The sequence below is a fragment of the Phoca vitulina genome, unplaced genomic scaffold, assembly GCF_004348235.1.
Source record: "Phoca vitulina isolate PV1807 unplaced genomic scaffold, GSC_HSeal_1.0 scaffold26, whole genome shotgun sequence".
NCBI classification, from domain to species: domain Eukaryota; kingdom Metazoa; phylum Chordata; class Mammalia; order Carnivora; family Phocidae; genus Phoca; species Phoca vitulina.
The window spans coordinates 14,533,360-14,548,040 of NW_022589729.1; the positions used below are offsets into that span (position 1 = coordinate 14,533,360).

The 14,681-nt window shown below is 36.4% G+C and overlaps 1 protein-coding gene across 6 annotated transcripts; it reads left to right on the forward strand.

Annotated features, from left to right (window-relative positions):
• The first annotated feature begins 8,077 nt into the window (after positions 1–8,077).
• Positions 8,078–12,400, forward strand: RGS1 (regulator of G protein signaling 1). Of its 6 annotated transcripts, none has more exons than XM_032422395.1 (5): positions 8,078–8,288; positions 8,656–8,736; positions 9,158–9,222; positions 10,652–10,815; positions 11,568–12,400. In XM_032422395.1, exons 1-5 carry the CDS (start codon positions 8,191–8,193, stop codon positions 11,751–11,753), a joined length of 594 nt encoding a protein of 197 aa, XP_032278286.1. In that variant the 5' UTR covers positions 8,078–8,190; the 3' UTR covers positions 11,754–12,400. The 6 variants fall into 6 exon arrangements, with proteins under 6 accessions (XP_032278286.1, XP_032278287.1, XP_032278288.1 ...); XM_032422396.1 differs by having other exon boundaries at positions 9,161–9,222; XM_032422397.1 differs by having other exon boundaries at positions 8,659–8,736.
• Positions 12,401–14,681: the final 2,281 nt, after the last annotated feature.

The following is a 14,681-nucleotide window of genomic DNA, read 5'->3' on the forward strand; positions in this document are numbered from 1 at the left end:
ACAGGGAAGTCAAGAGAGAGACAGATCAGTTTCAGAGTTGGTCATGCATGTTGCCAGTCCCACTGTGACATTTCCACTCCTTATCCCATTCTGACCTTGCTTCCCTGCTTTCTTGCATATGTCCAACCTCCTGCTATAATTTAATTCAAACATTGCTAATCACTTCACTTTTTTTATTTTTACTTTTTGCATTGTCCACTCACCCTTTCACATGGGGAAGGCAAATATATCTCAACCTTGCTTAAACAAAATGTAAAAAAAAGAAACCCCAGGCTAGAAAAATGGAACAAACTCCCATACAAACCAGGCTGCTTTTACTATTTCTGTGCTGTTTTTGATGTGTTAAGATCTTACTGTCTCAGCTACGAGCCTGGCCAAAACAGACTCAACAAGAGGAAAAAGCCAAAGAATTATAAACAACACACCAAATCCAGATGAAATAAAACTTAAAGCCTCACAATGACAAAACACAGAAGACAAAAATTTCTCCAAGTAAAAGTTACCTGATTTTTACAAAGAAAATAACAGAAACATATAGCAGTTTATAAGTTTATATCTCCTGATCTTCCATATGATCTGAGACAAAAGATGGAAAAAGATTATGAACTTGTTCTAAATTTTAGTTCCCACCAAATATATTGCCTTGGTTTTCTGTTTCTACAAACCCAAATAAAGACAAAACAAAGCACATGGGAGAAGAAAATAGAGATAAAAAGCTAGAAGAAGCTTTAGGAATCTGCTACCTTTGGAACTATGGAATATAAGTTTCATAGTTGATGGCAGCCATGTTTCCCCAGTTTGTAGCTCTCCCAGGCCTATTATTATTTAAGGTACACCCACGATACTTCCAGTTAGCTTACTATTTGCCTAAGCCAACTTAGTACTCAAAATGGGGTTGCTGACATCTGTAACCATGAAAATCCTATCTTAAAAATGGACTCCAGAACAGAAACTTTCCACCAGTTCAAATTCAAACTGAAATAACTTAGCTTTTTCTAGCCTCATTATGAATTAGCTCAGAAACTGGAGCTGTATAAAGTCTGCAGTTGGAAGTGATCAATATTTCCAAGCTACCAGTATCTGTAAAAAGCAGATGCCAAGAAAATTAGATGAGGGTTGGCAGAAATAGTCTGTGATATTTCCACATCATTAACATCTGAGCATACATTTATACATTTGTTTAACATGTTAGTTTCAAAAATGCCCTAGCTAAGAGAAAAGGAGATTTATGACAAAAATTTTTTTTTAGATTTTTTTTTTTCTTTTTAAGTAATCTCTATACCCAGCATGGGGCTCAAACCTACAACCCCTGGATCAAGAATCTGATGCTGTACTAACCAAGCCAGCCGGGTGCCCCCAAACAAATATTAATAGAAAAAGAAACAGTCTGGAAGATTGGCCCAATCCATGCAGAGCTGCAGTGGCAGGACTAGCTCTGCGCCTAGAGAAGTTGGGTGGCCAAATTCACTGAGCTTTAGGAAGGAGAAGTCTAGACAGAGGGTTTTAACATAAAATAAAAATGGAAAACATACTGCCTGCCACAAATTCTATCTAAATTCTGATTTTTCTGAGTCTAATTTTTTAATCACTATAGAACCTCAAAAGGAGCAAAAATGTCCCCACAACACTGCCAATGCTTCAAGTTGCTTAATGATCACCTTTGACTTCTGTACAGAGGAAACTGACAAGTTAGCTGATTTGATCAAACTCACAAAAACAGGCCAAAGTTAAAGCTTGGTATTGAACCCACAAACCTTTTGAAATGCAGCAAGTTTAACGTCATTAGGATTCAATGGGCTCAAAGCCTTTCATTTAATTAAGAATAAAAAAAGAAACAAATTAACAAATCAAGCCTATTTGAAAAGGACAGGGCAGACATAGGAAGAATGGAACACCACAGACCACGTGTACCGACAGTAAGGGTAGAATCATGCTAAAAGTAGCCACTATCTCTTGACTTCAAGGTGCTTACTCAAGCAGGAAACGCGTGACTTATTTTGAATATGACATTTATTACAAAATAAATGTCCAGTATATTTTGACATCAATACATGGTAAAACTAAACAAACAAACACAAAAGCGAAACATTAGCGAAGACATGAAGAAAGTGTAGTTAATGGAGTCATGAGAAATAAGTGCCATAGCTTTGGAAAGAACAAAGCATGTCAGGCAAACTTGACAGACTTTTCTAGGAAAATTGCATAATTAATGGAGAAAAACAAAGCAAATAAGTCACTGTTGTTAACCACTTTCATGTGCAGTAAAAGCAAAGGGAAATCACTGAAATAGTATTATGAGAAATTTGAGAAATTAACACAACCATTTACTGAAGTTGTTCCCTAATAATTAAAAAATCCTTTATTTTTTACAAATTGCCTCTCCTTGTTGACTTTTGAGTAGCTCTGCTTTTGCGTTTATGTCCTGTGTTATGTAACATATCATTCCAGTCCAACTACAAATAATGTGTCAATGTTCTTAGAGCATTTAGTTTTCCATTTATTTCAACTTGGGAACAAGAGGCTTGCTTCAGTACTTGCAAATTTTGTTTGCAAAGCATAGTCAAATAGAGTCTGACATGACTACTCTCCCTTGTTGAAATGATTATAAATCATAGGGTGATAATAAATGAAAGGAGTCCAATATGAAAGAAGTATATCAGAGATAATATTAATCAAAGATTTCTTTAGTACGTTCAAAAATGAAAGAAAAGTGGGCCTATTAACAAGAACTTTATTGGCAAGATGAGCTCTAAGGCAATTGAAGTTAATAGAATCACATGAGCCTCCAGTTCACTGAAGGGCTCACATTTGATTTTCTTATAATCACTTAAATTATAGAAAAGAGGTGTTTGGTGTTGACTATAAGTAGATTAGAACAGAGTGAGAAAAAGAAACTAGATTCTTATCTTGCTCAGTTTGAGTTTTCTGAGATCACTGAATTTCACCAAGTTGCAAATATCTTACTCAAACTTATCAGGTGATTTCTTCATTTAGAAAATAAAATCATAAGCAAGTCTAAAATGTTTGAGTATATCCCTCTACCTAGACATAGAGAAAAATCCTTCCAAATTTACCTTTGTTGAAGCTTTTCAAATAAACTCTATGAAATGTAGCTGAAGCACTATTGGTAGCCCTACCTACAAACCTGGAGGTTGCAAGAGCCCAAAAAGTAGTGAGTCTTTGTCTTAATTCCTGAACAGTTGAGTGATTATGCTAACTCAACAAAGTCTTTCAGAGCCACTTTTAAATTCTGCAAAGCCTTGTGTTTACATAGAGGATCCATTCTTCCATGATCGGTATACATGTAAGAGGTGTCTACTTGCTGAAGACCAGTTTCTCCATTGCAGCCTTTTATACTTTCCAAGGGGTGTTGATCTGGAATGCAGAAACAGGCAGAGAAGAGATACATGCTGCTTTTGCAGTAAATGGAAACAGCATTTTGTTTCTGTCCCACACATCCAGAGTTAATCACTCCTCTTATGCATTCCTCTCTGATGGCACTTTTCACTTTGACTACTTGCTTAAATACATTTGCCCTACTATACTGTAAACCCTTTAGGACAGAGATTCATTCATCTTTCTATTTGCAGTACCTATATCAGATACATTGTAGGACTGCAAGTAAAGTTTGTTAAATCTGGACTTTTTAAAACTTAATTTTTTTTTTTTTTTTTTGAGAGAGAGAGAGAGAGTGTTTGTGGGGGTGGGGGGAGAGGATGGGAGGGGCAGAGGGGGAGAGAGAGAAATTTTTTTACACAGGCTCCAGGCTCAGCACAGAGCCCCACGCAGGGCTCAATCCTCCATCCCTGAGATCATGACTTGAGCCTAAATTAAGAGTCGGAGGCTTCACCGACTGAGCCATCCAGGGGCCCCTCAAGACATTTTGTTTTAATGAATCAAAATTTCTGTTCATGTCACTGACTTTAATGGTATAGATATATTTTCATTTTTAAGATACAATCTCATACTCATTATGTCCTTTTCCCCATAATTCCTAACTTCCACAACAAAATTTCAGCAAAGGTTCAAAATCAGTTTAATCAATATCAAGTTTGAAAAAGTCATATAGCCAAGCATTCCCTACTAGGATTCAGGTGGCTGGAGTAATTGAAACCAAAATGTAAAATCAACTCAGCAAAAATTAAAATTTTCCCCGTTGAAATTGATAGCCATAATCAGAAATGTTTTATTGAACCAATCTCGTAGACATTTTAAAATATCACACTGGGATTTTTAAGGCAGGGAAACTATTCTGTATGATCCTATGATGGGGGATATGTGTCATTATACATTTGTCAAAACCCGTAGAATGTACACCATCAGAGGAAACCATAATGTAAACTAAGGACTTTGGGTGATGATGATGTGTCAACGTAGGTTCATCAGCAAATAATACCACACTGATGCGGGATGTTGATGGTGGGGAAGGCTGTGGCCAGTTGGAGAGAGTATGTGAGAACTCTGTACTTTCCTCTCAGTTTTCCTGTAAACCTAAACGGCTCTAAAACTAAAGTCTATTAATTTTTTTTTAAATAACACTAAGACCACATGCAATATTCCTTTTCTTACGACTCCAGTAATTACTTATGCACAATTTCACAAAGGAAATATACAAACAAGATTGTGTTTATGAGAGCCACTGTTTCTTCTACTGGCTTTTATCAAATTCTCTACAGTTTCAACCAAAGTGATAGATTCAGTAAAGTTACTATTTTGTCATTTGTCTTTTCTTAATGAATTTCACAAAGAGGGGCCAGACAATGACACTGTAAGATTCATAGAGAATTTTCAATGCCCTGCCCTGGACTCATCAGTCCTTGCTGATCCAGCCCGCCAAATTTGCCTGACTCTGGCACATACATGCTTTTCATGTGCTAGCAAGCAGCCTTTGAGAGAGCAGCTACATTAGTGTGCCGTGGAGTTGGCTTCAACAGTCAATTGTGACATAGGAATTTCAGTAGGACCCCCTCTATCAGGAGTTTAATTCTCTATTTGGGCTTGGAAGCATGCAATTACATGCAAGTACTTGCTTGCAAATGCTTGAACTTGGAAGTCAGTATTTAGGTAGCAAAAATTTAGAGGTGTAAAAGAATTATTAATAGATGATGTGAATACTTACCGCTATCTCAGACCAGAGTTTCCTAATCTATCCAGAGAATATTATTTCTGCAGACTACATTCTCTACCTAATGAGGGTTCATGTCTCAAAAATGTTAGAAAATTGCCACATATTCTACCCTCCTTTTAGAGATAGACACATGTGTGTTAACATATTAAAGGCTCTCAGAAGATCTGCCTTAACCAATTTAAGAACCTTATTTAACCTTAATTTCCCAAACTTACATGGCCCCATAACCTTTGGTGCTTTGTCCTAATATTGTTAATTTGCCTCTGAAGGAACTATTGTTGCAGAAACATACTCTGCACATTGTCAGCATATTTGGATAACAATAATAGCAGGCCAATAAAAATAAATATTAAATTATGTTTTTCTAACATAATGTACCCACAATTATCTAGAGAAATGAGAGGCTACCAGATAAACCAACATGAGCAACGTTGAAGATTTTAACAGAAAAGTAAATATAGATTGAACCACAAAAAATATACAAACAAATGCCCTTCTGTCATCAGTTTTTAAGCCCCATCGATTTTGTTTGGGTCACTTCCAAAGTGGCTAGCTCATCTCACTAGCTCTCTTTCTGCATCATGTTATCTTGCAAACATCAAAAGATGCTTGCACATACAGAGTAATATACATATTTGTGAGTGTTTAATAAGTGAATTTTGAAATATTATAAATATGATTTCTTCAATTATTTTTTATCTTGATAGAATACTCTATCATCAAGTAATACTGAAAAGTATTACTCTCTTCTTCTTGTCAACTTTACATAACACCATCAGAAGCCTCTCTGTATAAAATTTGTTTTGTCTTTTCAGGGACAAAAAACAAAGGAGGTTTACGTTAAACTGGACACTCATTGATAAACTCTATAAAAGCTTACATTGCACTAACGCCTCTACCTTCATCACTGAGTAGTCACCTAATTCATTGGATTTAAGTTTTGTTTTGAGGTGTTTTTTTGTTTGTTTGCTTTCTTTAAATCCTTAATCTTTCTTGGGGGGGGGGATTTTGGTAAACTTTTTTTTTCTTTTTTTATTTAAATTCAATTAATTAACATAGAATGTATTATTGGTTTCAGAGGTAGAGGTCAGTGATTCATCAGTATTATATAATATCCAGTGCTCATTACACCACATGTCTTCCTTAATGTCTGTCACCCAGTTATCCCAGACTCCCAGCCCCCTCCCCTCCAACAACCTGTTTCCTATGATTAAGAGTCTCTTATGGTTTGTCTCCCTTTCTGATTTCGTCTTGTTTTATTTTTTCCTCTCTTCCCCTATGATCCTCTGTTTTGTTTCTTAAATTCTGCATATAAGTGAGATCATATGATAATTGTCTTTCTCTGATTTCACTTATCATAATACCCTCTAGTTCCATCCATGTCATTGTAAATGTCAAGATTTCATTTTTTTGATGGCTTAGTAGTATTCCATTGTATATATATACTACATCTTTTTTATCCATTCATCTGCCAATGGACATCTGGGTTCCTTCCATTCCTTCCACAATGTCTTGTGGACATTGCTGCTATAAACATTGGGGTACAGGTGCCCCTTTGGATCACTACATTTGTATCTTTGGGATAAATACCCAGTAGTGCAATTGCTGGGTCATAAAGTAGCTCTATTTTTAACTTTCTGAGGATCCTCCATACTGTTTTCCAGAGTGGCTGCACCAGCTTACATTCCCACCAACAGTGTAAGAGGGTTCCCTTTTCTCCACATCCTTGCCAATATCTATCATCTCCTGACTTATAATTTTAGCCATTCTGACTGGTGTGAGGTGGTATCTCATTGTGGTTTTGTAAATCCTTAATCTTAATTAAAGCTAGACTGGCTCTCTCCAGAGATAATGCCAAAATTTGGAAGACCTTCACCTAAGAAGTACACATTATTGGCCTATCCAAATATACTTTCATTTTATCTTGGGCAGTTTTCTTTTGATACTGTGTGATTCTTTAGTGTCATTATATTTACATATTGTAACATATTAGTATGTCAAATCTACTTTTATGTATTTATAGTTTTGTTTAATTTTCCTTTATTCTTATCCTAAGCAGTAATATACAAAAAAATCACAGTTTGATATATTAATTATATTCCTAGTAAATATTAATATTCATGAGCCCTTAAAGTTATCTTGTATATCACCAGCAGAAGGTCTAGCACATACTTTGGAAAATACTAACATGGAAATTTCATGCCATGGAAGTAAGGGATGGGAGGTGCGGTGGGGAAAAGTTAAGATAACCTCTCATAACTCTCCTTCCTATCAGATATATACACAAATAATCAAACAAAAAAGTATTTGTTTACTTTACACTACTTTCTGAAAGAAAAAGAAAAGAATTCTTTAAAATATTGTGATCAGGGGTGCCTGGGTGGCTCAGTCATTTAAGTGTCTGCCTTTGACTCAGGTCATGATCCCAGGGTCCTGGGATTGAGCCCCACATCGGCTCCCTGCTCAGCAGGGAGTCTGCTTCTCCCTCCCCCCTGCTCCTGCTCTTTCTCTCTCTCTCAAATAAATAAATAAAATCTTTAAAAAAATAAAAAAGTAAAAATATTGTGATCAGATGAATTTTATAATCAAGGATTATTCAAAGAATTGAGGGGATACATCTCTAATACTGAGTTTCTGTGTGATACAATAAGTACACTAAATGAAATATTTTATTGAAATATGCAATCTTCATGAAGAAACAAGTGTCCCCTCAAACCAAAGATTGATGCTGCTAATACTTTAGACGTGTGGTATATGGGTGTGTGCCTCTGTATGCTTAATTTTCTTTCTTTCTTTTTAATCAAGTGACCTATTCTCGTTTGGTTGAGTTTCAACCACAAGACATCACTGTATGCTTCTTTTTTTCAAGATACACGTCATAACACACCAAGAAAGAGGGAACTTCCAGTGTCTGTGGTAACATCACTTGATAAACAGACTCATTTGAACAGCAAGAGCCCGTCTGCTTTTACTATATAAAGCAGCAGATACGTTGACGAGCAGATATTTGCCGAGTGAGGACTATACGAAGAGCAGCCTTCTCCACGCCAAGGTTAGACAAAATGCCAGGAATGTTCTTCTCTGCTAATCCAAAGGAATTAAAAGAAACTGATCATTCACTTCTAGATGATAAAATGCATAAAAAGAGGCCAAAGACTTTGTAAGTTCATTCGGTGTCTCACTTTGTGAATTTGGACTTAGATTATCTTTAATGGCAGAAGGATTGAGAATGAGTGGAAGAAAATATGAGCATTTAGTTAATTAAATCAGAGAAATTAGCTGTTGTATATGTATATAAGTGCATTCAGTTGTATTTAAAAAATGAATCACAATAGGGCGTTAAATTATGTGGAAATTTTTGCAGACTTTGGCTCATAAAAATTAGCTCAATCTTAATATAGAAAAATGTTGTAACAGCTATTTTTATTATTGCCTTGTTCCTTGGAAAAGTCTATTTCATGTTCCTTGTGCAAATAAAATGTATTCTACTGAAGAAATGCAAATATTCATGTTTGTATCTTTTGTAGTAGAATGGATGTGAAAGCGTACCTGAGATCTATGATCCCACATCTGGAACCTGGAATTAAACCTTCTAAGTCCAAAGACATGTATGTATACTAATATGCTGAACTATCATTTTAAGAGAAGCCTATGCATTATCTCTCTATTCTAGCAAGTGATTAATACTGCACATACTAGACTTTGTTTCTTTTAAGTAACAAGCCAAGTAAGAGTAGACTACATTAGTACCAATGTAAATTAAGTACCAACATATGTGTGCATAATTTGCTATTTGCTACACAGTTAGAGTAGATGTATTTGGATTTCTTCACATTTTATTGGCAGATATTTTCATAACTGTAGTAATTCTAAAGGAAGTTTTGTTTTCTTATAGATAAATTTTAAGAAAATGTATGGAACTAGAATCTTAGTTCATGGAGTTATCAAAATACAGCAGCCATTCTGATTTCATGTGTGATTGCACACACACAAGAATATTTTACTAATTTATGTGAATTTTGTCCCCAGCAGACTCTCCATTAATGAAGTAATGCAGTGGTCTCAATCTCTGGAAAAACTACTTGCAAACCAAAGTAAGTATGATTAACTACTAAATGGTTTTGGGTTTAGCTCAATGCACTAATAGATTGAATGACTTCATTAAAATATAGTATTCTGGATAGAAGAGTGTGTGAAAAGTTGTATTCCAGTTTTTCTGTAGTCACTAATAGCTTCAGCATATTGTGCCTCGTTGTAGTGTAATGCTGACCTAGCACTCAGTTCTGTCACTGTCCTTCAGGCAAATTTGCCGAGACAATTAGGTATTACCATGGATCATTATGGGAGCAAAATTTAAAATTATGCTGGGGTTCCGAAGTTTCAAGTTTAGTTTTTTAAAAGTAAACCAAATATCTCAACGTGTGAACTGCCATTCTGAAAGCTATCTATAGAATGTATTTTTGTAACTGCTGGATGTAAGAAGTAAGATTCATTCAGTCAATTCACTATTTTATTATTCATTCATTCATTCATTTACTCATTTAGCCTACTTCTATGTGGCAGGCATTTTAGAAGCACCAAGGATTCAAAAACAAGGACACAGTGCCTTGCTGCCTTGAAAGAAGTTGAGAAACACAGTATATAATTGCATTATATATAACATGACACATGATAACACAGATATGATAAAAAGAATTTTTAAGCAGAGTCTTGTAGGGAGTTTCTGATAAAAAGAATTTTTAAGCAGAGTCTTGTAGGGAGTTTCTGGTAAGAGAAGGTAAAGAATGAGATCAGCTTGTCTTTCCCTCATCATGGGAATTGCAAGTCTCTTGGGATTAGGACTTGAATCAGGTTGAGATGAGCAGTGTGGTCTCTATCTAGAGGATGAACTTAATCCTTTTTTCCCCACAAACAAACACTCTTAAGAATCCTTGCTGAGGGGGAGGGTGTCAAGTAGTACAATGTGGTTCATCCCTCTTATCATCTGACTTAGTTTACATCCAACCAAACAAATAAATGGTATAGAAATGGCCCATTTAAAAGCCTCAGTAACACTAGCAAATAGAATCAGTACATCAGCACATTTTCTGACTAATATGAATTGGATGGGGAAATTGTATTTGTTGATAATGAACATGATGTTAATGACCTTCATCAATGTTTGCTTCCCTAAAATACTCTACAGTCTGGCTAGGGGTTGGTATTTGTAAGAGAAGAGATTGTTTTGTAATCACAAGAGCAGAATCTTAATTAGCAGATAGAAGCAAAGCACAGTTGTGTAGCCATGACTAAGCAGCTGTGGGACTGTGGACAGGTTCGTCTGGCCCCAGATAAACTATCAGTGAAGGAATCTCTGAGGTCTTCCCATTTTTATGATTTACAACACAGCTGTTTCAGGTTAGCCATCCCTTACCTTTGAGCCTAGACAACACAATAGTATTTTTCTTGCAAATTTCTTCTTTAAAGTATCCATTTACTGGCTTAATTAATTTAATTATCTCACCCCTCACCCTTTCTTTGTAGTTGGTCAAGATGTCTTTGGAAATTTCCTAAAGTCTGAGTTCAGTGAGGAGAACATCGAGTTCTGGCTGGCTTGTGAAGACTATAAAAAAACGGAGTCTGATCTTTTGCATTGCAAAGCAGAGAAAATATATAAAGCATTTGTGCATTCAGATGCTGCTAAACAAGTGAGTATTATCTTCATTATCATCAGTTTATGTGTAAAGGAACTTAGGTGCAGAAATAGCATTCCGCAGACATAGCAAGATTAGATCTTTTTTAAGTATCATAATTTCACTGCTAAATATTTAGGTATGTTCAATAGTTCAGTGCAATAATAATCTAATTTTCTATATCTGAAGACAGTAGACTGAAAAGATTGATTTTGCAAAATTAGCTAACATGATAGGGATGGGGTAAGGAATAGCAGTGTTACCAGCCAGAACTGCATCCCAGAATGTCCTTAATGAGTTAGCTTATTTTACATTAGGATAAAATACGGATTAGTGTAATACATACAATTCCAGCAGCAGAAATATTTTCAGTTAGTAATAGTCCCACCTTCCAGTTAAATATTCTTGGTCACGCAAAAAATAGCTACACAAAGTGTCCTCTCTCCTATAAATTTTAAATGACCACATCACTTTTTCTGATGCACGTATCACCTTGTATGGATATTTAAAATGTTCATGTTTGCCTCTTTTGCATCTCCCAACTATACGATGGGCCAACTTGGAACAAAGATTTTTTTGTGATATTTCTTTTTACCTCCTTCATATGTAGTATAGAGCTGGTTTGGAGGAGGCATTTAAAAGATAATTGAGCTGATATAAATGAGGGCTTAATGCCATTATCTTGAGGTGCTTCAACAAACATAGTCACATAGTAAAATGTGCAATACATCGGAAGTGTGTATTAATTAGCAAGTATTTCCTTTTAGATCAACATTGACTTCCACACTCGAGAATCTACAGCCAAGAAGATTAAAGCACCAACCCCCACGTGTTTTGATGAAGCCCAAAAAATTATATATACTCTTATGGAAAAGGACTCCTATCCCAGGTTTCTCAAATCGAATATGTACTTAAATCTTCTGAACGAACTTCAGGCTAATAGTCTAAAGTGATCAGTTCCTGGCTGGAGAGAACTGAAGATTGTATCAAGGACAGAGGAATGTGCCAGTTACCGCTCCCTGGGTGAACAACCTGGCCCTTTTGAGTGACTCCACAGGCCCAGGGGAAGAGCAAATAACTTGAAATGGATTAACATGGAAGTTATCCAGCCTCAGGGTTGAAGGCACATAAGCAAGATGAGACCTGAGAGACAGAAGAAGGAAGGAGATACTGTGGTCCTGTCATAAAAAAACAGTGGACATATCAGAAAATCCCTCAGAACTGAGAAGGCCGGGTAACTCCAGTTACACAGAAACTGTGAATAAAGGTTTTGAAACCGATTAAAACATGCTATAAGCTTCAAGGTCAACTGATATTTATGCTACATGTTATTATATAGAGATTGTATTGAGCTGCTGCGATCTCTTTAACTTGGACGGCTGTTTGGAAAATATGTGTTTGAAACCACCATTGTTATTATTGATGCTTGCAAGGGTTTTTGGTGTTTTGTATTTTTTGTTTGTTTTTGGCTTGAAAGAGATGAAGAAAAGAACAATGTATTTAACTTAAGCTATTGCTCTTAAAACTGGGAAGTCAGAATTTATTTGTAAATTAAATTATCACAGCGTCAGTAAAAATGAGTTTTGTATTAAAAATATATAGGAGCAATTTCTGTTTATGTTTCTTTGCCATTTTTTAGAAACTGGTATTTATTCCTCATATTTAACAAAAATTCAAGCACGGGTCTTCTACTTTCTATCATCTCTTCAACATCTAAAATTAATCCTATACTTATGTGTTATGTATACCTATTGGACAGGGTTTATTAGTTTTCTCTTTGCTGTCACAATGCATAAAAAGCAAACAAATATGTTCTCATATAGTAGAGCCTCAAACTGATAAAAATTGAAGACGTATTTAGAAAGGGGATGGAATGGTTATTTCAAGAAGTAATCTAATTAGCAATTGATATTTTATTGTGATTTAAATTTTATAAAACTCAATGTTCATAGCAACCCTGTGAAAGTTGAAACTCACATTAAATCGCTAATTCCCAAATTTAGCTATCAAAATTACTTAGGATGTTTAAAAAACAACCACCACCACAACAGAACCCCACCTTTTTCAGGGCCTTATCCCAAACTGACTGAATCAGAATCTTGAAGGGATAGAGGGTGAAAATCTACATTTTAGAAAGAAACCCCAGGTGATTCTAAAGATAATTCAGGGCTGGGAACCCTGGGATTAAGGGAGAGTCACGCTGCAGGGATTGCACACAAATCTCTGACGACACAATTTGTCCTCTTTCTGCAATGCGACACTGCCCCCCACTGACCAGAATACATTTCCTAAATCGCTCGAGTCTGCAACAGTCCCCTACGTGTCAAGTAAGTAGGAAAATAAGACTACTCTGTAGGGATCACCTAGAGACAGCAGGAAAATAATCCAGATGACGCAAATGCCAGCATCGCCTACAGAGCTGAATCTTCCCATACCTTATTGAATAATCAGCCATCCACACAGCGTAGTGAAATACCATGGATATTCTTAATACAGGCTTACCCAGTCATCAGGCTCACAGCAAAGGCACGGGGCAATATGTAGATAAGATTTCAAAAGCATTATTCTTGAGTTTCCATGGGATAGAATCCAAATTGGCTCCACCCTAAGCTTTATTCCATGGTTTAGCAGGTCGTATAATAAGAGCAGCTTAGGAAGAGAGTTCAGTTTTACAATAGTAATAATGAAGTATTTCTCTCCCTTACTCATTCCATCACTGAGTCCTGTCAATCTTCCTTTTCCCATCAGTGAGTGTAGGAGACATATCACTTGCTCTTTCTCTATTAGCACCGCCTTGGTGTAGGTCCTCGCTGCTTGCTAATCGTGTGACTTTTTTCCCTCTGCCAGTCTCTTCTCTTCAATCCATCCTCTGAATAGCCACAGACATCACCTTCTGAAGCACAGATTTGACCATGTCACTTCCCATGACATATAAAATAAGTTCAAATCTCTCCTTTTGGAATTGAAAACACTTGCAGTAAGACTTCGATGGTATAATTCCCATTGCTCCTCTCTGGGTACTTTCTTACCTTCATGTCATACTGGATTAATTGCCTTTTCTTGAATGAGCCCTGGCCTTCACTATCTCCAGGCCTTTGGTTAATCTCTACAATCCATCTAAAATGCCTTTCCCTAACCTCCATCCAGTTTTCAAAAGCCAGCCAATTATTCAAGGTTCAAGGCCCGGATAGAATAACTCTTCCACAAAGGTTTTCGAAAACCTTCCACCACTGTGTAGTTATTTTCACTGTCTAATGGATATGAACTGAGTCCATATAAACACAAGACACTCTGCTTCTATTTCCAGGCCTATTGTCACATTACACAGCCCAGGCCCTTCAGACTGTGAGGCACGAGAACTGCAGCTGTCCGATACACACGCTGGTCGTAAAATAAATGCTTCTGGTCTTTGTCTTGTTAAGATGCCATGTTAAAGAGCCAACCAATTTTTTTTTTTTTTTGGTTTTGAAGTATATATATTTTTTCTTTTCCTTTTTTTAATTGTTATGTTAATCACCATACATTACATCATTAGTTTTAGATGTAGAGTTCCATGATTCATTGTTTGTGCATAACACCCAGTGCTCCATGCAGAACGTGCCCTCTTTAATACCCATCACCAGGCTAACCCATCCCCCCATCCCCCTCCCCTCTAGAACCCTCAGTTTGTTTTTCAGAGTCCATCGTCTCCCCCTCCGATTTCCCCTTGTTCATTCTTCCCTGTCTGCTATCTTCTTCTTTTTTTTTTCTTAACATATATTGCATTATTTGTTTCAGAGATACAGATCTGAGATTCAACAGTCTTGCACAATTCACAGCGCTTACCAGAGCACATCCCCTCCCCAGTGTCTATCACCCAGTCATCCCATCCCCCCCCCCCC

Bases quoted from the DNA above. Each gene is read 5' to 3' on its own strand.
- RGS1 (XM_032422395.1), top strand. From the start codon at position 8,191: ATGCCAGGAATGTTCTTCTCTGCTAATCCAAAGGAATTAAAAGAAACT. The intron at 9,223-10,651 runs GTAAGTATGATT...CTTTCTTTGTAG, and splicing joins AAAACTACTTGCAAACCAAA to TTGGTCAAGATGTCTTTGGA. The intron at 10,816-11,567 runs GTGAGTATTATC...ATTTCCTTTTAG, and splicing joins ATTCAGATGCTGCTAAACAA to ATCAACATTGACTTCCACAC.